The sequence below is a fragment of the Bacillus rossius genome, chromosome 3, assembly GCF_032445375.1.
Source record: "Bacillus rossius redtenbacheri isolate Brsri chromosome 3, Brsri_v3, whole genome shotgun sequence".
NCBI lineage: Eukaryota > Metazoa > Arthropoda > Insecta > Phasmatodea > Bacillidae > Bacillus > Bacillus rossius.
This window is the reverse complement of record NC_086332.1, coordinates 120,726,451-120,749,008: the sequence shown is the minus strand read 5'-3', so window position 1 is coordinate 120,749,008 and position 22,558 is coordinate 120,726,451. Positions and strand designations below refer to the sequence as shown.

Below are 22,558 nucleotides of genomic sequence, written 5' to 3'. Positions count from 1 at the left end.
GGTCTCAAATACTGAACTTGGATAATTTCATACAAACTTTTGATGAAAGAAATTTTAACATATGAATTTAAGCATTTAAGTAAAAATTAATATACTCTCAATCATAGGCGTAGCTGTGTTCATAAAGTTGGGGGGGACAAATAATGATTTTGATGTCATGTAAACCCATTCCCCTCTTACTAAGACAGGGGGTCCGAGGGTCCTCCACCGGAAAATTTTGGTTTTAAAAGTGCAAAATAGCGCTTTTTAAGCAGTTTTTGTATCTAACCATTGGATACATCGATGTTAAAATTATTATTGTTTCCTTAAGATAATATCTGATGAGTGAAGAAATTACAAATAAAGTTGGGCAGAATAATATTTTAAAATAAAAATATCACTGTCTAGAAAGTTGGGGGGGACAGTCCCCTCCACCCAAAAAGTTCAGGGGGACACGTCCCCCCTGTCCCCTCCGGTTCCTACGCCCCTGCTCTCAATAACAAAACAAAATAATGCAATTCGGGATCGAGAAAATGTTCCCCCCCCCCCCCTCCCGGCCGATCTGGAGCCGTGCTTGATATCTAGAACATTGAAATTACAACATACAGCATATTATCCATGTGTAAACAAGTAATGCTTCTAGCACAGGGAGTTTACAAATACCTAGTGAACCAGTTTCAGAACTTTACAGAACCTTTTAAAATAATTTTACTACAAGCTTTTTTTTTTAACAAGGATGATTTTTAAATCTAAATATATAAAAATTACACGTGTGCAAATATAATATGAACTTTACCACAAAATGTAGGAAGTCCCCATTTTTACGTTAGAAAGCTAAAAAAACATTTTCAGAGACAATGTGCACATGCGACTATAAAACAAAAGAAAACGCTGCGGAGTATGAACGATGGTGTGGGGAAGGGTGACGCAGACTCACTGGGGTATGGCGTTGCTGACCCACTGCAGCATGGCCTTCCTGGCGCCCTGGCGTCGCTTCTCCTCCGGGCCGAGCCTCCTCCTGTCGGCGGGCAGGGCCGAGTCGGAGCGAGCCCCGCCCTCCAGACTGCTCGTGCTGCCGCCGAGCGAGTGGCCCAGCGCCTCCAGCACACGCGTGTTCTCCTCGATCTGCAGGCACAGCCGGCACTGCCAGTTCTCACACCGAGGGGAATACAATCATATCATTTCTATTATTAAATATTACATTTATCCAAAACACAATTAAAAAAAGGCTGTAAAATGGTTGAAAGTGTAAAATTCTGACTTCACAGGCAAGCAGGTTTTTAAATATTGTTTTTTAAATACAGCATGCTATACCCCTGGAAAGTATGGATATTAAAAAATTTTTAGTACATTTTCTAAAACATTCTTCTTTTTTTTATGCTATCTTTGGTTGACAATAGGGTATTTAAAGAAGAATATATAACTAAAGTCAGAACTTGAGTCATGAACTAGTTAAGACCTAACTATGAAGAACCTTCCCTAAAATTTGTTTGAAATAATTTTAGAAAACCTTGGAATACTGGAATCAGAAAGGCTAGAGACTAGGATTTAAACATGAATGCAAATGTTTTACCATTGCACTGCTTATGACTTTTTAAAAATAACTAAATGGAAAAAAATATATATCAGTTATTTACAGGATAATCATTGTTAAAATATTTTATAGGTAATTTTAGTGTTAAACATGCCACTAAATTGGCTAGTTAAAATGTAATTTTAATTTTTCATGCATCATGTGTGTGGGGAGCTTTCCTCAATACTGAGTGCATTCCATGCCAGATCATCCAGGGGTGTCCAACCCAACATCTAAGATTTGGATGAAATTTTGTACATGGTATCTTCAGACAAATATAAGAACCTATATTTTTCATTTTTGGAATATTGGCTATCTAGTTTGGAATTTAATGCCCTTCAGTTTCCTACTGGTGGAATTTTTTTAATCCGCAATTCAAGTCAAGTGACACATCTTTCTTCAACTTATATTTTTTGTAATAACAGTTGTTAATGTAGAATCGTGAAATTCACCATACTTATTCAGAATTTTACGTAGATTTCAAATATTACTCGTAAAATGTAATTGAATGCTCAAAAGTACATGCAATTTATGTTAGAAGTGAAAAAATTAATTACCAAAATTTATAAACATACGTTCAGTAATCCTATTATAAAATTTTCTATTACTCTTTACAATCTCAGGCTTGATACCATTAGAAAGAGCACCAAATTTTCTACAAAATGACAAAATAAAATTTGTAGATATTTACCTTCCTTCTTCATAAAAGCCAGTGATTTGTGTTAGAAGTGGTTACGGTGATTATAAATCAGTTTTAAGTTTACAAAATAATTTGTACATGTAAAATCAAATATGTATTAAAAAATTTTATTGTAAAAATGTTTGAAATAAAGATTTACCTTTTTTGGAAATGTACATTTCATATACTGTAGGCCTATATATGAAAAATACAAATGAAAAGGAGAAGAAAATGTTTGAAGAAAAGTTATGGTTCAATTAATGTTTGGTCACTCAATCAGTTTGCATAATATTGCATCCTCCTGCTTAAATGTAGATAATGTAATATATTGCATCATCAAAATGTTTACTGTAGAGTTCCATTGTGTGGGAATCTTAGGAGCTGCAATTTTTCTGTGCACTTCAACAAGTTGTCTGGGATTGTTTAATCTATGACTGTTGATGTTTAAGTGTTGACATGTAGCTGATTTTATTAATTTATTTTTGATAAGTTATTTGCTTTGTATTTTCTGACTGAAGTGGGTAAAACCGACAGTTTTTTTTAACATTCTACAATGACTACCAGTTTATATGAAAAGTGTAGTGTAGGTCTTTTTATTAATTCTATGTGTCATATAAATATATACACAGACAAGAAGATAATTCTTAATATAGCTGAACTTCCTGATGAAGAAAAATAAATTCTGCTTTGGAGGATATATGAATTCACACTGCATTCAAATTCAAGTTTATGTTCACAGCACTATGCATCAAGCATTAAATATTACAGGGAAGCTTTTAAAAAAATGTTATGATCCAGCAACGAAAAACAAAATGTCTATAAAAAAAAAGTGGCATAAGATCTATATCTCTTCAAATGGCCAAAGATGCGAAAAGGAAAGCTAGTGTTATGTAAGTTCCTGGAAAAAGCTGTGTTCCAACTGTAGGATGAAATGATTTCAAAAACAAGAGTTTGAAAACTCACAGAATAATTCTAACGAAGAGGAAGGCTCAGACCCTCACAGGTTTATACCTACGAAGGAAGACCTTAGTGACACTACACCATTTGAAAAGGAAGATTTGAATTTAAGCATTAGTAGTCTTGATATATCACACTTAAAACTAAAAGGACTTTCAAAGCATTCAAAGTTTTGTATGGTAAAACAAATATAGCTGAAGTCAAAAGTTAAGTGAAATCAAAAGTAGCAGCAGTTTTGAAGCTACCAGAAGATGAATTGCAGTCCGAAGGAAGTACTGATGAAGACTTACCTGAAGAGTCAGTTATTAAGAGAAATGCAAGTGACTTAAATTTTCTAATCAATCAGATGAAAGAAAAATTGAAATATGCAACATCCATACAGGAGAAGTTACACATTTTATTAGCTGCACCTAATTCCTGTCAGAAAAAGAAAATTTCAACAGAATTAAATGTTGCTGAGTACATAGCAAGAAAATGATTCCAGTTGAAAGAAAAAGGAATTCTTTCATATCCTGAGCCTTTGCAAGGTCAAAACATTTCTGCTGAAGTTGTTGAAAAAGTTATCAATTTTTATAAAGCAGATGAAAACAGCAGACTAATGCCAGGTGCCAAAGATAAGGTTAGTGTACACAAAAATGTTTATGAACAAAAGCACCTAATACTCTGCAATCTTAAGGAACTACACACAGCATACAGAGAGATTTTCTTAGTGATAAAGTAGGATTTTCTAAACTCTGTGAGCTGCGGCCAAAATGGTGTGTCACAGTTGGTCGGCCAGGTACATATTCGGTCTGTGTTTTCTCAATATACCAGAATCCAATCCTTCTTTTAACTGCTATGAATTTTAAAAAAAATCAAAGCTTAATGACCATCAATTTACTGGTATGTGATAGTGAAAACGGTGATTGCATGTTAAGAATATGTCCTAACTGCCCAAATTCTGAAAAAGTACAAGAATAAGTAAGAAACATTTTTACTGACTTTGATGATGAAGATGAAATTAATTTTTCACAATGGGTAACTACTGATTGCAGCCATTTACAAATGTTGTTCCTTCCTTTATGTGAGTTTATTGATATGATTTTGAAGAAACTGGTGGCTTTAATTCCACACTCATTCATCTCTAAAGAGCAATCAAACTATGTGAAACAGAGGAAAGAAAACATTCAGCCAAATGAAATACTAGTTTTCATGGACCTTGCAGAAAACTGTTCTTTTTTTATTTAAAACGAAATTCAGTCATATCATTGGATGCATTCTGCTTGCACATTACATTCAGTAATTCTGTACTTCAGAAAGGATGGAGAAACATGTAATATGTCTTTGTGCTTTATCTCAGCTGACCACAACAATTGTATATGAGGTTCAAAGAAGATTGAGCTTACTAATTCATGAAGAATTCTTTAACACTAAACAAGTGGAGTATATCCAGGGTTGGCAGCGGTGGGCCCAGCCCGCGGGTTTTGGGATGGGTTTTTTTTCGATAAAACCCACTTGAAAAAACCCGGGCGTGTTTTATTGAAGTGGTTTTTTTTTGTTAATTTCAAAATTAAAGTATGATAACATTTTATACCTAATTGAGGTATTTGTACACAAAAACTTGAAGATTTTTATTGCCTATGGAAGCTATGCATAGTTACCAATTCCACCAATTAGTCTGTTTATGTAAATAAAGAATTTGTGGAATGGAGGAACTTAGTTAAAAAAAACATTCCTGTTTTTAATGGGTTTTTCATTACATCTGAAATAACAATATTAATGCAATGTTCCATTGTTATTGGCTTCACATGTTTTATTATGACCTCAAAACTAAAACTACTAAAATATGCAAACACTTTCCAATGTTTCATTGTCAAGTCACACATTTATTAGTCACTAACACATTTTTACAAGTCCTTAACACATTTTGAACAAGTCCATCAATCACCAATCCAAAGGCTTCCCATTCAAATATCGGTACACCTTAACTAGTTTGTGAGCTTTGTCAACTCCTAGCTTGTTTCTCAGTTTTGACCAAACATGACCGAAAGTTGAAAATACTCTTTCGATTGATGCAGAACTTGCTGGGTAGCTAAGCAAATCTGAAAATAATTTGCACACATTAGGACCCAGTTGAGTTGGGTTTTTTTCAAAGAAGCCCGGGTTTTTTCCAACCCTGCATCATTGTCTGATCATATTTCTAAGTATAGTTACAGCATTGATTTCAAAGTAGGACATTGTGTGAGTATATTCTTTTAAGTTTCTTGATGAACAAATAATTTACTATAAAAATATCAAAACCCATATTTGTATTTGAAGTTCATTAAAAAACTCTCAAATTATCATGTTAAAAATTATTCTTAAATTACATAATTTTGCTAATAAAAATTATGGTGCAACCACAAAGCTCAACACGTAAAAAAAAATCCAAAAATTCTTTCAATAAAACCCGGGGTTTATAATAAAACCCGGGTTTTTTCATTAAAACCCTATAATACCCAAGTGGGTTGGGTTTTTTCAAAAAAGACCGGGTTTTTTCCAACCCTGAGTATATCACAGACGGTAGTGCAGCACACTACAAGAATTTTAAAAGTTTGGTCTATCTCTGCTATCACTTGGAAGATTTTGATTTAAAAGTTTCTTGGATATTTCATGCAACAAGTCATGGTAAAACAGCTTGTGATGGTGTTGGAGGATGTGTTAAAAGGACAGTATCTAGAGTGAGCTTGCAAAGACCGTATAGAGACCAAATTTTGACAACTGAGCAGATGTTTCAATTTTTCAATGAATACTTTACTAACATTAAGTTTCAGCTGATCAAAGAAGATGACGTTCACACAGTGTAAGAAAAGCTTAACAAGCGTTTCTCAGAGTTCACAACTGTGCCTGGAACAAGGTCCTTGCACTATTTCATCCCACTATCTAAAACTATAATAGCAGCAAAGCGAAATAGCTCTGATGAGAATTTTTCATTAGAGTACTCTTTGACTGAAAAAAACGGAGAGCCTCAAAATTAAAAAAAATTTGTATGTGTAGTCAAGTTTAAGTGTTATATTAGGTTAGTGTTTGAAACAGAAGATGAAGATGTAATGATTAAGTTTATGCATCCCCACTGGCCAGCTAAATTATTTTACTGGCCAGAACAAGAAGTTTTTTTGTATCGATCAACAATGATAGATCTTCTCAGTATAATGCGTGTTCTGGTGTTCCCCAGGGAGGTACTCTTTCACCTCTTCTCTTTAATATATTTATTAATGACATTACACAAGTACTTTGCTACTCTACTGGAATTCTTTTTGCTGATGACCTAAAAATTTATAAAATTATTTATTCCTTAGAGGACTGTGAATTATTACAAGAAGATATTATTAAAGTTAATAATTGGTGTCTAAGAAACTTGGTCAAACTCAACAAAGATAAAACCAAGGTCATATCCTTCACTAGGAAATACCATCCGATTAAATATTCATACAAATTAGCGAATTCTATCATCTCTCAAGCCCACTACACAAAGGATCTCAATATCATCCTTGATTCAAAACTATATTTCCATAAACATGTAGATTACATATATTCCTATGCACGAAGAACTCTAGCTCTTATAAAATTTATTACTTCTTATGCAACCAACTCAGACTCACTTATCTCTCTTTACATGGCACTTATAAGATCAAAATTAGAATATGGCTCTGTTATCTGGAATGGTATCAACTTAACAGATACTGAAAAAATCGAAAGTATTCAAAATAAAGTTATAGATTTAATTATTACAAGGAACCTCCCACGCCCCAATTGGACACCTCTGGTAGACCGTAGGGCCTATCTTGATGCTCTTTTTGTTCATAATTGTTACATTCATAAATTCAGATGCCCTTATCTTCTTGAAAATACTGCCTTAAGAATTCCTCAATTCAATTCCCGCTTACGCTCTACTCTGTGTACTCTTATTACTAATAATGATATTATTTATAGACTTATAACAAATTACAATAATATATATTTGAATTCCAACAGTGTTTAATTATATATATTCTGATTTATGTCTGTCATAGCTATATTATTTTTCCTTCAATATCTCTTAACATTTAATAATTTGATTTTACCTGTATTAATTATGTTTGTATTTGTTTTTTATTTTTGTTAATGACCTAGTTGTTATTGTTCTTATTTCTATATATCTTTGTTTGTCTTGTTTATGTATTTGTGTTTCTGTGTTGTTATAAGCTTTTTTTTCTTTTCTGTATTTTGTATTTTAGTTTGTTTTTTTTTTTTGTTTTTTTTCGTGCCCACCATAAAAGTGTTTTAGCTGTCGGTGGGCATGTCACAAATACAAATAAATAAATAAAAAAATAAAATAAATAAAAAACATTGTAACTATGGCCAGGAAGATTCATGCTGAGTGCTATCAGTCAACACTTTTGATGTTCCAGAACTTGAGACTCAGGTTGAAAGGGTGCATTATAAACTGACATCCATGAGTGAGATAAAAATTACATCAAAATGGTCAAAATGGAATCAGCTTCTTCATAGATTACAATGATAAAGAACTTAATGTAGGCCTACTTTAGGTATGTTCAACATCAAGTGACACCGGTGTAATGTTGCAGAACCCTGCCCTCCTAATTAAATAATTTTTCTTTTAAACTATGTAAACAATAATAAGTCAATGTTTTTAGAGTGGTGTGTATGTTCTGACACAGTATAATCAGAATTTATGGATACTAATATATGTTATTTTCATTTGCTATGTTTTTAAGAAGGTATTTTGTATTTTATTAGACATTTTCAATCATTACTATTTTTTATGTAATTATTCTCAAATGAGCCGTTGTACTAGATTTTTACCTGTTTAGGCCTACTTTTTCAGGTTTTTTCTCAATAATTTTAATTTGGTAAAGAAATTTGTATTATAATTACTATTTGTAATGTTCATTTAACGTGTGGAATGGTTTTAGAACAAGGGACAGTGGCTAGTGTGAGTGAGAAAGAAACAGTGCTTCCCCGCCAACGGAGATAAAGCTGTAATTCTCCACTGGTCGTGGGAAAGGTGTGATAACTGCTGTCTCACGATGTGGGAGAGAGAACGAGAATGGAAGTCCCCGATTTCGATGTGAAATTGAAAAGAGAAAGATCAGGGGAAGCCCAGAGTTCTGTATGTAAAAGGTTTTTTCATGTGTTGTAACTTGTTCTGTGATTGGCTGATATCTGTAGCGTGAATGAAGAGTGCGTGTGATTGGTCGGTGAGGTCAGGTGACTTCTCCTCCCTGCGTGGAGGAGACGAGTTCATGAGATCACCAGTCGTCTGTCGAACGCTGGACGAGTAGGTCGCGTTCGATGGCTTCTCGCTAAATTATAATGTAATTTACGAAGAGATAATTTCACGTTGGTGGTCGGAGCCAGGCCTATTGTTAAATCAACCTAATTTTTTTTTTTTATATATTTCGTTTTCGGGTATAATTAGAAATTACGGCCACCTTCGTAGGCGTTTTGGCTCGGGGCGAGATTCGTTTTCGCTGGGTGCGGCCCTGTTTCCAGGTCGCACCATCTTCGTGTACTTGCAGTAAAACATTACTGAAGGACGATATTTTTTTTCGGTAAATTCTCATCACGCGAACTACGAGCATCTGTTCGACGGGCATATGTATGTGGAATGAATGAGCAGCCTCTTTTTGAAGTGTTTGACTTCGTCGGTATATTCTATTTGAAAAAATAAAAAACAACAAAAAATTACAATCTGCGTTGAACTGTTTATTTTGTAAGTAACGAACCGTTATACCGGTATTGTAAAAAAATGCAATTTTCATGAGCACAGCTTGCAGGACTAACTTTGACTACTGTAATTCTGTAGTTTTATTTTATTTATATAAACTTATGTACTGTACTGTATGTATGTACAGTAAACAAAATTTCCACCACCAAAACATTTCTTTAGGTGGGGTGAGGGTGAAAAGGTAAATATCCACAAATTTTATTTCACTATTTTCTAGAAAATTATGTGCTCTTTCTAATGGTACCATACCCAAGATTGTAAAGATTAATAGAAAAAAGGTATAATAGGATTACTGAACTGATGTTTAAAATCATTGGTAAATAATTTTTTCCACTTCTAACCAAAATTGCACATACTTATGGGCATTTAATTACATTTTACGAGTAATATTTTAAATCTACATAAAATTCTGAATAAGTAAGGTAAATTTCACAATTATACTTTAATAACTGTTATTACAAATGTAAGTTGAAGCAAGATGTGTCACTTGACTTGGGTTGCAGATTAAAAAAATTCCACCAAACAGAAGGAAACTTTGAAGGGCTTTAAATTACAAACTAGAGCCAATATTCCAAAAATGGAAAATAGAGGTTCTTATATTTGTCTAAAGATACCATCTCCCAAATTTCATCCAAATCTGAGATGGTGGGGTGGACAATATGTATCTTGGCTGGATGATCTGGTATGGAATGACCTGAGAATTTAATTTATTTTTAATATACCTTGCACTATTTAAACAATGAGCATAGTAACATGGTTACAAGTTATGCCCTATGCCTCTTGAAGCCTATGTGATGAATACAACTCAAACTGTTGAAAATGTTCTAATGATTATATGTACCATGTTCTTAATAAAACTTTTATTGAGACAATACATAAGGTAAAACTTTAGCAATTTACAAGCTGCAATAAAGAGTTTTATTACAAGTTTAGGATACAAATAAAGCAGCTCTTGTCACTCGTATGACCAAAAACACTTCTGGTATATTATACTACTGGTATTTAGAATCCACTTATCAACTTAGTGCTTACACAATTATACAACAGTAAATAAATATTATTAAAAATTATATATTTCTCATATGTAAGTACAACAAAATCCATTACGCTTTGCTCACACAGCAGATTAGTCAACACAACCTTTAAACCAAAAGTTTGCTCTTGGAATACCTAAAAAAATAAGTTTTGAGAAACAGGTAAAAGTCACAGTACCTACTTCAATTCTTGAATTGGATAATTTCAGAACTGACAGGTGAAACAACTTAAGTAAGCAGTGCTGAGGAAAATACCCTAAATCTACGTAATATTTTTAATTTGTTCTCTCTCTTCAACTTTACACTATACAGGTGATAAAACTTGATAAACAAAAAAAAAAATTAATGCACTTAAAAACTTTGTGAGTTATAAAACTAAATTGTAGGCAGTACAAAAAAAAATACTTTTGTAGTTTTGTTGTTCGTATATTGTGTCTCAAAAAGTTATATTTTTGTTAGGTTTATTTCCATAATTTTTGAAGGTCTTTAACATAGATTTTTCACATACGAGGACGTTTCCTGCCACATTCTCAATTAATTTATCCATGGCTGCAATGAAGAGTGGCAGCAACAGGATATTTCCTTATTTTAACCCGTTCCTTTGTTACAGCATATCTGTTCCTCCTTCTATTATGTAGTTCCACCTAGTTCACACTTTGCTGATGCATTGCCTTGTCCTTGAAGTGAGTTCCAAACATGCTAATGTCCAGGATTCACTTCTGCCCCCCTCCCCGGACCTAGTTTATTACCTGTTTATTATTTCAGAAGTTATATTATCCAATGTATGTTTTACCCTTCTGTTGGGGGGTGGGGGCCCACGTGCTATGCATATAAGCTTTGCTACCAACCGTCCAGTTTCAAAGGAACATTGCTCTTCTCTCCGACACACTACTGACAGAGGCGTATCGTGCCAGCAGCTGCCCTCCCCAGTGAACTTCGACTTCCATGGCAAAGAAGAGACTTAATTGCTTGGTAACTAAGAAATTCATTTTAAACTACATTGTGAGAATGCAAGTTGGGTTATGCATGAGTAGTAAATATTTACAGTAGCTTCAAATTCATATGTTCTGTGCAAGGCAAGGTAGCTTTCCTGTGCCAGATGCAGGTGGAGACAGATCAGAGTTGAGGTCAGCCTGTACTCAGGGCTGCCTAGGAAACTAAGGGACCGAGTCCCCCCTCCCCCCTTATTTAATGTACATTTTCAATTCATTATGTATAATTTTTCAATTCATTAATGTAAATTTTCAATAACCCCAATTTAAAAAACATATCTAAAAACCAACTAACTGAAAGCTTGATCTTTGTGAATCATGTAACTTGTAAAATTTCTTATTATTTCTATTAACAATCTCGAAGAAACTGAACCGGGCTACCCTGAAGCTTAGGCCTCAGTATTATGCCTCACATCCCCTTTTTTCTCTCTCATCCTCTCTCTCATCCTCTTCCTCCTCATCCTATATCTTTGATCCTCTTCCTCTCTCTCTCTTTCAACAGCCCTGCTGTACGTGGGCAAGTGAACTGCACCTGCGCTACTGTGTGTGGGTTGTACTGGCAGACAGGTAGATGCACCTCATCAACACAATATATTTCCAAGGCCACACTTAACTGCCACTTTTATTCAATGTTCCAATGTTCAAAAACATGTCTTTCTTCAAATTAAAAATATTTATACACAATGCTTCAACAATTTTGTTTCAACTTATTAACATTTGTATTTTTTAATAATAACAGTGAATAACAAATTAAATTTTAAAAATCCTTCAAATGGAAATTCTTTTACATGGGTATTCTTCATTTTATTAATGCAAAACTGGCTACACTGTTATATAATAAAAATTCCTAACAACACTTTGTTTAAAAATACTTTCAATCTAGCTCATACACTTCTTTATTTAGTTTTTTCCCCAAAAAATATTGGCACAATGGCATGTGAGTATTACAGCTCTTGCACTACACTATATAAAAAATAAAATATGTTTAAATTTATTACCTGGTATTATAAAAATGTGAATTAAATTTTTTAAAATTAATTTTTCAATTTTTTGACTGAATTCTTGAATTTGTAGATAAAAAATATTTATCAAGAATGTCACATTATCACAAACCCATTACAACATTTTTTTCAACAGAATATTTAAAATTTTAATGGAACTTAGACCTGATAAGTTTATTAAACAACAAAATAGTATACGACGATAAATATAACTATACTAGCCACTAGTTAGAGAAATAAGAAAAGCTGTGTCCTTTATTGCAATATTTTGATTAAGGTAACCTGCCACTTTATTATTTAAAGGCCATGGTTTCTAACACCAAAATTATTGCTATATTCTGTTATCCAGAAACACATTCGTTAGGAATGTGGCTACTGAAAAAGGCCTAACAGCAACCAAATAAAAACTCTACCCTTAACATTTATAATACAAGATGGTAATAAATAATATCGCTTTTACAAGAGGTATGCCTACATTAACTAAAAATTGAGTGTACTGAACTTACCCCTATAATTCCTTTGTAGCGAAGCTTGTGTGGAGGAAAAATAAAGAGTGTGATTTATTCATTTACTTTATACAACATATAATTAATACACTTTCTGAGCACATTTAGTATGTAGGCAAGTGCAGAGTGCCATCTAACTAGAAAAGGAAGGTGATTTCAACTTTGGATTTCTCTCCCTTCTCCAGAAGTATAAGCCTTGACATAACGTATTTTAGAACTCATTACACTCTAAATGTAGTCTGGATTCTGACACTATGCTCATCTGTTAAACCGTTCAACTACACCAATCTCTCAATTAGAATGATTAATGTGTTCCTAAAAATGTTTGTGCTATCCGAAATAGCGTATTCTGAAGCATTGGTCTCCATAAATAGTGAGGCTAATTTATTGATTTACTTAAAGTGTTCCAAAATGTGTAGGGAAATATTTTTTAAGTAATTTAAATGCATAGAATCATACTCAACAATAAATATGTCACACCATTTATCTTTATAAGCCTACCATCGAATACTTTGTATGACAAATACGACACTGCGTAACGGGAGGTACTTATCGTCAGTCGGCTGGTTGACTTGCCCGCCTGGGCATGACCTTCAACTCACATTGTGTACCTTTCCGCAAAGTTTTCAAACCATCCTTTACTGGCAGTGAAACCGATATTACTGTCCTGATATTTACATTTTAATTTTTCAAAAATTAAAGTGCTTATTAGTGTATCACCGCTTGGTTCACACCAATCCTGTCAGGCCCGTGATTTTTTTCACTGCACCATTCATTTAATAACCTTTTTCATGTCAATCATCTGTTCATTTCTGTTCCGGTATCTAATATTAAATATATTTCTGCTAGTACAACAAATAGCATCAGACTTATATAAAAGTTTGATAGAGTCCTTATTTCGTACCATTTTATGCACAGTTCACTTACTTAAAAATTAAAGGTGACCAACATAAGTGTGGCCTTCATAACATTCTGCATGCAGTAATACTTCAAGTTTTGTCGCAAATACTTGAACACAATGCATTTCACTCTACTCGGAAGCCATGATTCCTTTATGATTCCAACTGCAAACGCTTGCGCACGTATAGTTTCGGCAGACGTATGGGCAGACGCTGCTTTGTATTTGAGCATGTGAGTTCCCTGCCACTGGCTAGACTGAAGTTCGTCACAGGCCGGTACAGCGGCGGTATACGTGCGGAACTAAAAACACTTGGTCCTTTACACTCCATAGTTAGAACTGATCTTATCATAACTGATGTTTGTACAACAGTCTGTAGTGTAGTCAGACCTGTGCGCACATCTCTTTCCCCCCTCGTATAGCTAATTGTATGCCATGGAACATCTGTTGTTTACAGAGTTCAAGCAGACTTTGTGGCATCATGTCCAACGTTTTTTTTTTGCCGGTGGCAGTTTCGTGCTAACTGAAATTTACAGTTGTGCTATTCAAGAACGGGGCAGTAAAATTAACATCTTGCTAATGAATCGCATAATTTGAAGATGAGCTAATGAGGGATCGATGTTCTCTGGAAAATTATGATTTAGGTTTAACAACTGGCACCTAGATAATTCATATGTATATGCAAAACCCATTAAGATAATTTAAACTAACACGTTTATTATAGTTATTTTAATTAACAGAAAAGAAAATGAATGAGGCAATGTACAACAGTTAACTTGTAATGTATATTTAAATGTATTAAGCATAATAGGTACCAAGTCTACTAACTTGTGAATAGTCAAAATACATTGTTTGATTTCACCAAATAGTTTTGTACTGTTACGTAATCAAAGAAATGTCACCTTCCTTTTAAACTAATTTGTGACACTACATATTCACCAAAATATTATGCAACTCTCATAATAAAAATACATACTAGTGTATTCATCTAAACTAAAACACATGACTGTTCTAATATTTTACATTAACTTTCTTGACTGTAATATACATTTTCACTGTGCTAATCAATACACTTAAGCAATATGTTTACTGTACGATAAAGAGACTAATATATTTAAAACTCTATAGTTATGAAAGTGTACAAAGGCATTTTTACTGAATCAGTGGTCAACCCACCTAACCATGATCATAGCATTACGTAGGAAGTAACCAAACTAGACCATTTGCAGTACTAATATTTTGGTGGATTGTTTAAGTCGGAACCAACCCTACAGCATCATGCAGGCTGCTAAGGACAGAGTGGTGGGCTCAGAGCGTCCACTCACCTGGAAGTACAGTATTATAGTCCAAATGAGTCCGAGGACGACCGGGGGTCTGCCGTCCACCAGATCTGACGAGTTGATGTTCACGAGTTTGATCTGTGAACAATCATAGCACCAGTTACATCTACAAGTAGATTATATTTCAGACCACATTAACTTTGAGGCTGCCTGTTTTAATACCTGGACATTCACTCAGTAACTATTGCTGAGTGGTAACAAATACCTCGTCAACCAATTTGGGCACTTTTTCAAGACTTTTTAATAAAAAATTTTCTACAAGTTTTTTTTTTTATCAAAGGACGATTTTTTTTAATTTATACAACCTTAATTTACATGAGCATATGCAAAATAAAATTTTCTATAATTTACAGGAACACAGTGATTTATATGTTAGATAGCTAAAATCTTTTCAGAAATACTTGCCATATGTTTAAGTGGACAGTTTACAACTATTACAACGTTTTCATCAACTGGTCACTCTTCTGTCTGTATGGTACAAATTTTGCAATCAATTTTAAACTAACTTCCCGATGAGCTAAAGACGTGAAACTTTGAAAATAGCTCAGAACTGGATGACAATGCAATATTAACTTGCTTTCTTGGCTGTGTGTTTGTTTGTTCGCCTGTTTGGTACAAATTTATTTGTTTTGGCCCCAGATTCGTTGCATTAGGCTATGAGCAGAACCGTTCAGTGTTGAGGGATGCATAACACTGCACTCTGCAGTCAGTGTCTACATCACGCATTGAAATATTTCACACACAAAAGACTAAAAAGCAAAATATAATAATTAATTTTTTTTTTAATTTTAATATACCCATTTTTAAAATGGACTAAAAGCTATAAAATCATTTCTCCTAGCCCCATACAGATTCTTAACCCCATTACAGATTGTCCTGAAAATTTATGATTGTAAATTTATAATACCTATGAAAATACACACAATTAAAATGAAAAAAATATGGGGAGCATGCAAAACATACCATTTGCAGTACAATAAAATTGTTCGTGACCTAGGAGAACTCTTCATATTCCATTGCATGCGCCTCACATTTTTTCGTTTTTAAATTTAACGTGCGACTATAAACTGAAGTGAGAGTTGAAAAGCGAAATGTAAGTTACCAAAATGCTTTTATGACGTCTTGCACCAGTACTGCTTATTAGGGACCTTTCATGACCAGTGCTTCAGTTTCCTTACTTTTTTGCGACTTGAAGGATTCCCACGACCTGCAGACACACTGTACTGTTGTACAGCCAGGGGAGACTGGGGGAGAGGGAGGGGGGCAAGATGGGGTACAGGGTACAGGGCCCATGACTAGCAGACCCCACGCCGGCCTGTTTGCCCGGAGTTCTGGAGGAAAAAATTTAAAAATGAATTGGAAAAGGAAACAATTTTTTATCATCTAATTGAAAGTGCTGGTCAATACCGTTATATTTCCTTTGGTGAAGTACACAAAGGAGGTCAACTCATACTAGTGGCACACATTCATCACAACAATGGTGACAAAAAACCTGCAAACAGTTTTACAGTTGTCCAACTCTCTACTTTGTTATTCCTCTGCCCTCTCCCATCGAGCCACTCACTCCAGAGAACTGCTCTCCGACCTCAACTCACCTCATCTGCTGTAAAAAGAAGTTTCAGTTCAAACATTTTGTAGGTTTGAGTTTCTGAGTTTTAACAGAGTGGTGTCTGTTTACGAAAATCATTCAAGAATACCCTGAGGGCTTTTTCTGTATTTGTTTTTAAACTGTATTATTAGGAGAGTGAAAAGGGCTAAAACTGTATTTTCAGAATAATTTTTAGGCATGAAACATCCGGTACAGATCCTTGAAAGCACTAAAGGAACTTACATTACACTTTTCTTCATCATATACCATTGTTGTTAATGCTCAGATGCCCTATGCACGACGATAGCCTTGAGCTTAAGAGGCAATACCACGATAGAAGCACCAGCGAGTGTCGCACTTAACATCCCGCCTCACTGACACAGATACACCCCTGTCTAGGCAGACCCCTCAACTGCAAAACTTTCTTTCATCAAGTACTAACACGGTTTGTACTAGCAAGTGAAAAGAGCTTACCTGCTTATAACAGAGACAGAAATTACTTGTCGATAAAAAGGTATTATATTTGATGTTTAGATGTAACATTAGCAAGTCAGAATGTGTATTACATATACGATGCCTTGGTGCTCATAAGTTGAGTGTGTATATGTATGTGTGTATGTATGTGTGTGTATGTATTTATACACACACATACATACTGAAATAGTTTTGACATGGTCTACATCCAGGAGTGCTGCCCTCCTCGTTCCTGAACAGGGGCACAAAACCAACAGAAAACACCTTCTAGCATTTGAGCACACAGTTTTGTGTCGAGACTGCTCACCTTCTTGCTTTGCAGGAACTGCAGTGCAGTGTTGGCATTGCTCAGGAAGTGTGGTCTCTTCAAGTTGCGGCCCCTCTCCACGGGCTGGAACACAGTTACAACAGCTTACACAAGCACGGCACGTAACAGTTTGCTTTGTAATCTTGCAAGTTGCCCTATTATAGAGGCACTGGGAAAAGTATCAAGTCAATGGAAGAAATCACACAAAAGGCCATTCTTATTACAACAAACCTAAGCTAACTATTGTGAAAGAAATTGCATACTGTAGATGCACATGCATGAAGATAAAAATTAAAAATATTCAAACCTAAGCTCTAAAGTGATTGCTAGTGGCAAATATAGACTAGAAGGTGACCGCAACAACCTTGGATAAGCCAAATCTCGGATAACACGGAAATAATAATAAAATTGTTTTGGTTTTTAGTTGGCTCAGTGGTATCATTTTTCAGGGTGATGTTTTTCATATTTTCTTTCGTGTAGAATCTTTCATGTCACTTCATGATTCACTTAACCAGTAAATGACATCTGTGAGAGTAACTTTCTTGAAGTTTTCAACAACAGTTAGATCATGTTTTAGGTTCTCAAGCAAATTTTTAACAGTCTTTGCTGGTAATAGCACTTTAGGTCACCTTGGATAATACGGAACCTCAGTTAACCAAGACTATAATGTAAATCTAAAATTAGTTTAGTGCAAAAACACACAATTTAAAAAGAGACACTGAATGTGTGCATAAAAAGTAGAAAATTAACTGTGAACCACGCAATTTAACCCTCAGTGACGGATACAGGAATTTATTTCCGGAGATTTGAAAAAAAAATCAAAAATAAGAAAAGAAAATTTGTATTCAAAATCATACATCATCAACAAAGGATTTGGTAAATTACATTATCATCACCCAAAATAACATACTGTCTTCACTGATATCTCGCACATATTTTTATATCTTAAGGGGGAGGGTATATCCCCCTACCGCACATTAATCCTACATTAGTCTGCTTTCCATGGCTTGCTGCTGCAAATTAAAGTTACTAGCCACCCATCATAACAATCCTAGGCAAATACTGGAATAATTTTACATGAGGAAACATAATTTACAGTTTCCCATTGCAGTTAAGTTTTACTCAGGGGTATTTCCACTCGTCACCAATGTTGCTCCATCCTCAATTCCCTTTTATGTCACATTCAGGCATGACAAACAACTTCTGAGTCCCACAAGTCGTTAAATTTGGATAGTGTTACTCTCGTGCTAACAGATGTAGCAACCAGACAACAGCTCTTCCATGATCATTTGCAACAGCAATAACTCTAACATCCAAACTACTCCTTTTTTTTTGTGTGAACATAAGTGCATATGTGATGTTTATACACACACACCAGGCCCCCCACATCATTCTGTGGGCCCCGTTGCTAGAAGTCATGATGACCCCCCCCCCCCCCCTTTTTTTCTAACAGAGATAAAAAAATGTTTTTTTTTTCCTTTATGTACATTGTTTTAGTTATATATATATATTTTAACCTTTTCACAATTATTTTTAAAACACATTAAAATTAGTTTTAAGTCAGTGTTTTGATTGTCAACGTAAATTTATTTTGAATAATGGCAAATAAATTAGTGTACGTGATCTGCACTGTCAACATGGTGTCACGTCAATTGGTGGTGGTTTTGTTACTCACAGTTGTAGATTCAGACACGTTCTGTAAGCACAGCATATTCCGAATAATATTACTCTGGTGTAATATTTCATCGGTAACTAAATTTAGGCCTTACTGTTTAATTGTTTTTATGATTTATTTAAAATTGTCTACTTTTTTGTTTTAAGTTTTTTTCTTTCCTTCGCAGGCCCCCTAGACCCATGGGCCCCGTTGCCATAGCAACGGTAGCACCGGCCATGTGGGGGCCCTGACACACACATACCATAAATGTAAAAACAAGACTTTCTTTCCTGCGTGAGGCAGAGTCGACAAGAATGAGGGTTTAGTGGAGCCCAGCTCTCTGACACTACCCACACACAGCACCCAGGTCACCCTGAGCCCACGCCCCACTGTGTGCGCCAGAGAAATGGAACAACAATTGACAGCAAATACTTTCACTTTACCAAAAAGTTGATAGTTTCAAAACAATCAGCAGTAATACTTATTAAAATTAAATGCACATTAATTAATTGAGTAATCTATTTACTGAATCCTTTTATAATATAAACTATTTAAGACTTTAAACATATAACCGTTACAGTTGTAAAATTAATATTTTCAATTTTAAAAAAAAAAATTTCATTCTGAATTAATTTGTACTTTGATTTCTGCTGAATTCTGAATGTATTTTAGAGTGACCGTACAGTTAAAACATAGGGGCCAATAAGAAGTTAGCGGAGAGTTGGGAAGGGATGGACATGGTACTGTAAGTAAAGGAGGTAGGTATGAGTAGGTGACATACATAACTTAAGGCAAATATAAAAGGTACTTGCAAAGCTATGGAATGGAATGATGTCATACGTCACACAGTTAATTGGCACAGGTGGCATCTCCATGATCAGGGCTGTAAATCATGTTTGACAATGCCTTGGTGCTCATAAGTTGAGTCATACCGCCTGGTGATTACGAACCCACGACCCCCTCTGCGCGAGCATAACTCCTTGCTTATGTAGTCCCCAGGGACATTATGTGCTTACCCTCTGTCAGTTTCATATAAGCAATGTGCTAAAATATTTTAAATGCTAAATTTCACCAAAAGTGTAACTTAAGAAACAAAAAAACATGTTTTTAATGTTTTTTTAAATTTTTTTAAATAAACTTCCTCATAGACTTACGTAAATAAAGCAAGAGTATACTTCCAGCACACTGAAAAAAAAACTACAGCTAACAGTTTCTTTAATAACAACATATGAAACAAATAAAACAATAAAAAATATTCCAAAACATATGTACATAATGTATGGAGGATAAGCTCTCATGCACTAGGGCACATGTGATCATAAAAATGAAGTTGATAATGTAGAAGTCAAGAAAAGAATACAGAAATTTATTGTTTGGAAGAATTGAACTGATATTTAGACATGAGCTGGGCAGTCAGATGAAGTAAAATTTACTTGTTAGGATTTATCTTCATTAGTCGCAAATATTTAACTTCAGTCTCTTTTATTTATCAGGGGCACTTGGACTTTAAAGAAGGCATATTTTACATAACTTCCTGTTTTTTTTAAATACAAAATATTTAAATATTAGGGGTTGACCCTGAATTTTTGGCAGGTGACAAATGTGGTGGATGCCGCAGTGGGCCGTGGGTTGAATCAGGGTTCCATACACTCCACATCACTCACTCTTCATTGTCTCCGTGACCTCAATGTTACCAGCCGTTAAGGGTCATCTGCACAGATAAACTCCCTATTATGCACTCTAATTGAGTGGGCGATGCCGGTGATGGTTAACCTTGTGTGTAATCTACTTTCATTAAGAACCAAATGGACATTTAGCGGCTTTCTATGAAAACGTATGATTTGTTAATGAACAATATTTATTTATTTAAATTGTTTACATCCGCCAAATAGATTTATGATTCAGAATTTTAGAATATATCTACCTCTCATTGCCAAAGAATGCTAAAACACTGAGTGGTTCTGAACTTTTAGCAAATGGCCAGCTCATAGTGCTTTTCCAATGGTTTGTTGCCAAAAAATAGGTTACATGCTTTATTGTTTTCATATTAACTTATTTCGTAAGTAACATGTCCTTTAAAAATTAATACCACCTAATAACCAATTCAACATCTTTTTCTCGCAAAAAAAAAACAACACAAAATGTGCACACAGTTTAACATATACACGTAAATATTTTTTCAGTAGCTTCTTTCTGAGAACTTAACATAATCTCTATTGAGACAACAATTTATTTCAGAAGGCAGACATCAAATGAATAAAATATCAATTTGAATGACAATGTAGTGGCTTTTTGTAACAAAATTATAAATTTAAATTTATTCTTATGTGACTTGTAATCATAACTGAATGCTTCATCAACAGGGACAAGATTATATGGTTAATTGCGATAAAGCCTAAATAACACCGCCAAGCACATTAATACACCACAAACACTGACACAAATGTTAATACAACATAAAGGACCACAATGCCGAAAAAAAAAATCATAAAATTAATCAGAATATTTAATCAAATCTTAACTCAGATTACACAAATATATTAAATTCGATGAATGTAAATTATTTATCATGGAGTTAGTACCAAAATGTATGTACTAAATAAATTGGAAAAATTTTGCTTATTATAGTATTGCAACTGTTATAAGCAGGGCCGGATTTAGGAGAGGGCAACCGGGGCGAAAGCCCCGGGGCCTCCACAAACGGAGGGCCCCCACAAACGGAGGGCTCCCACAATAGAGACTTCGGAAAAAAAACTTTCCAATTCCGACAAGTAAACACTAGTAAACATATTTTCCTTTGATATTCTTTTTTCGCTGTTTTACCTTTACCTACAGTACTTTGTACATACATGATTATATTATTGTTAAATATTAACAGAAATGTTCAATAACACTAAAATTTAATTTCATATAATTCTTGTCTCCGATTATATTTATATATGTTTTTTAAATACTAAGAGAATCTAATTGATTTCACAATAAATTATTTATTGGAAAACTCGACTGAAAAAAATTGTTCATTTTATTTGGAAAATAATTTGGGGCCAGGGGCCTCCGCTCCTCTGTTGCCCCGAGGCCTCCAGACCTCTAAATCCGGCCCTGGTAATAAGTAACTAATTTTTACAGTATGAAACTGGAACATTTTACAATCACACATAGGTATGCCTGCTAATTTATTTTTAAAATTATTGTTCCAAGACATGCTTATTACAAATTATTATATTGTAAAAGTACATACATAATGTATCAATCAAAATGACACTGTTTTGGTGAAGTAAGTATCACTGAACACGTCATAAAGTATTTATTTCTCAAGTAGTTTAATTATGAAGTCATAGTCACAAAATAAATAATGATTGTTTCCAAAGGATCCACAGTTGCAAAATAGGTTTTGCTTGTTTGTAAAGAATTCACAGTCAACAAAACAGTGCTTGTTGTTTTCCCTCCAATGTGGGCTGTAGTTGACTTCAGCATTACTCTCCATTTATTACTGTTGCGCTGATGATGGAATTTGGATGGAAACAGGCAATTGCACAAAAATATAGCCCAAAAATGCCATACTGTAATTAGATTTTGAAGTAGTAACAATTTTTAATCCATGCCACATTATTGTGTTCACTTGGTCAGTCAGATATGCTACAGAATGTTTATTCGAGATGTTATAAAAGACTAAGTTATGTATTACATTCAATATTACTTTTCTTTTAAGGGGCGGTATTTTAACACATGCAAATAATTTAGGCTGGTTTTAAACCTCATGCATTTGTTACAAAGGCCTATAAATACACGAGGTATTGCTTCTGCACGTAAGCATGGCCACATGCCTA

At 34.3% G+C, this 22,558-nt stretch overlaps 1 protein-coding gene across 4 annotated transcripts in view; it reads right to left on the bottom strand.

Annotated features, from left to right (window-relative positions):
- The window catches only part of LOC134531206 (muscle-specific protein 300 kDa), a 602,384-nt gene that overhangs the window by 473,887 nt on the left and 105,939 nt on the right, over positions 1 to 22,558 (bottom strand). For all 4 annotated transcript variants that reach the window (XM_063366862.1, XM_063366865.1, XM_063366863.1 and 1 more), the window contains exons 4-6: positions 17,078 to 17,161; positions 14,694 to 14,786; positions 917 to 1,104 (exon numbers count right to left, since the gene is read on the bottom strand). In XM_063366862.1, coding sequence (XP_063222932.1) covers positions 917 to 1,104; positions 14,694 to 14,786; positions 17,078 to 17,161 — 365 coding nt within the window. The remainder of the gene's footprint in view (positions 1 to 916; positions 1,105 to 14,693; positions 14,787 to 17,077; positions 17,162 to 22,558) is intronic.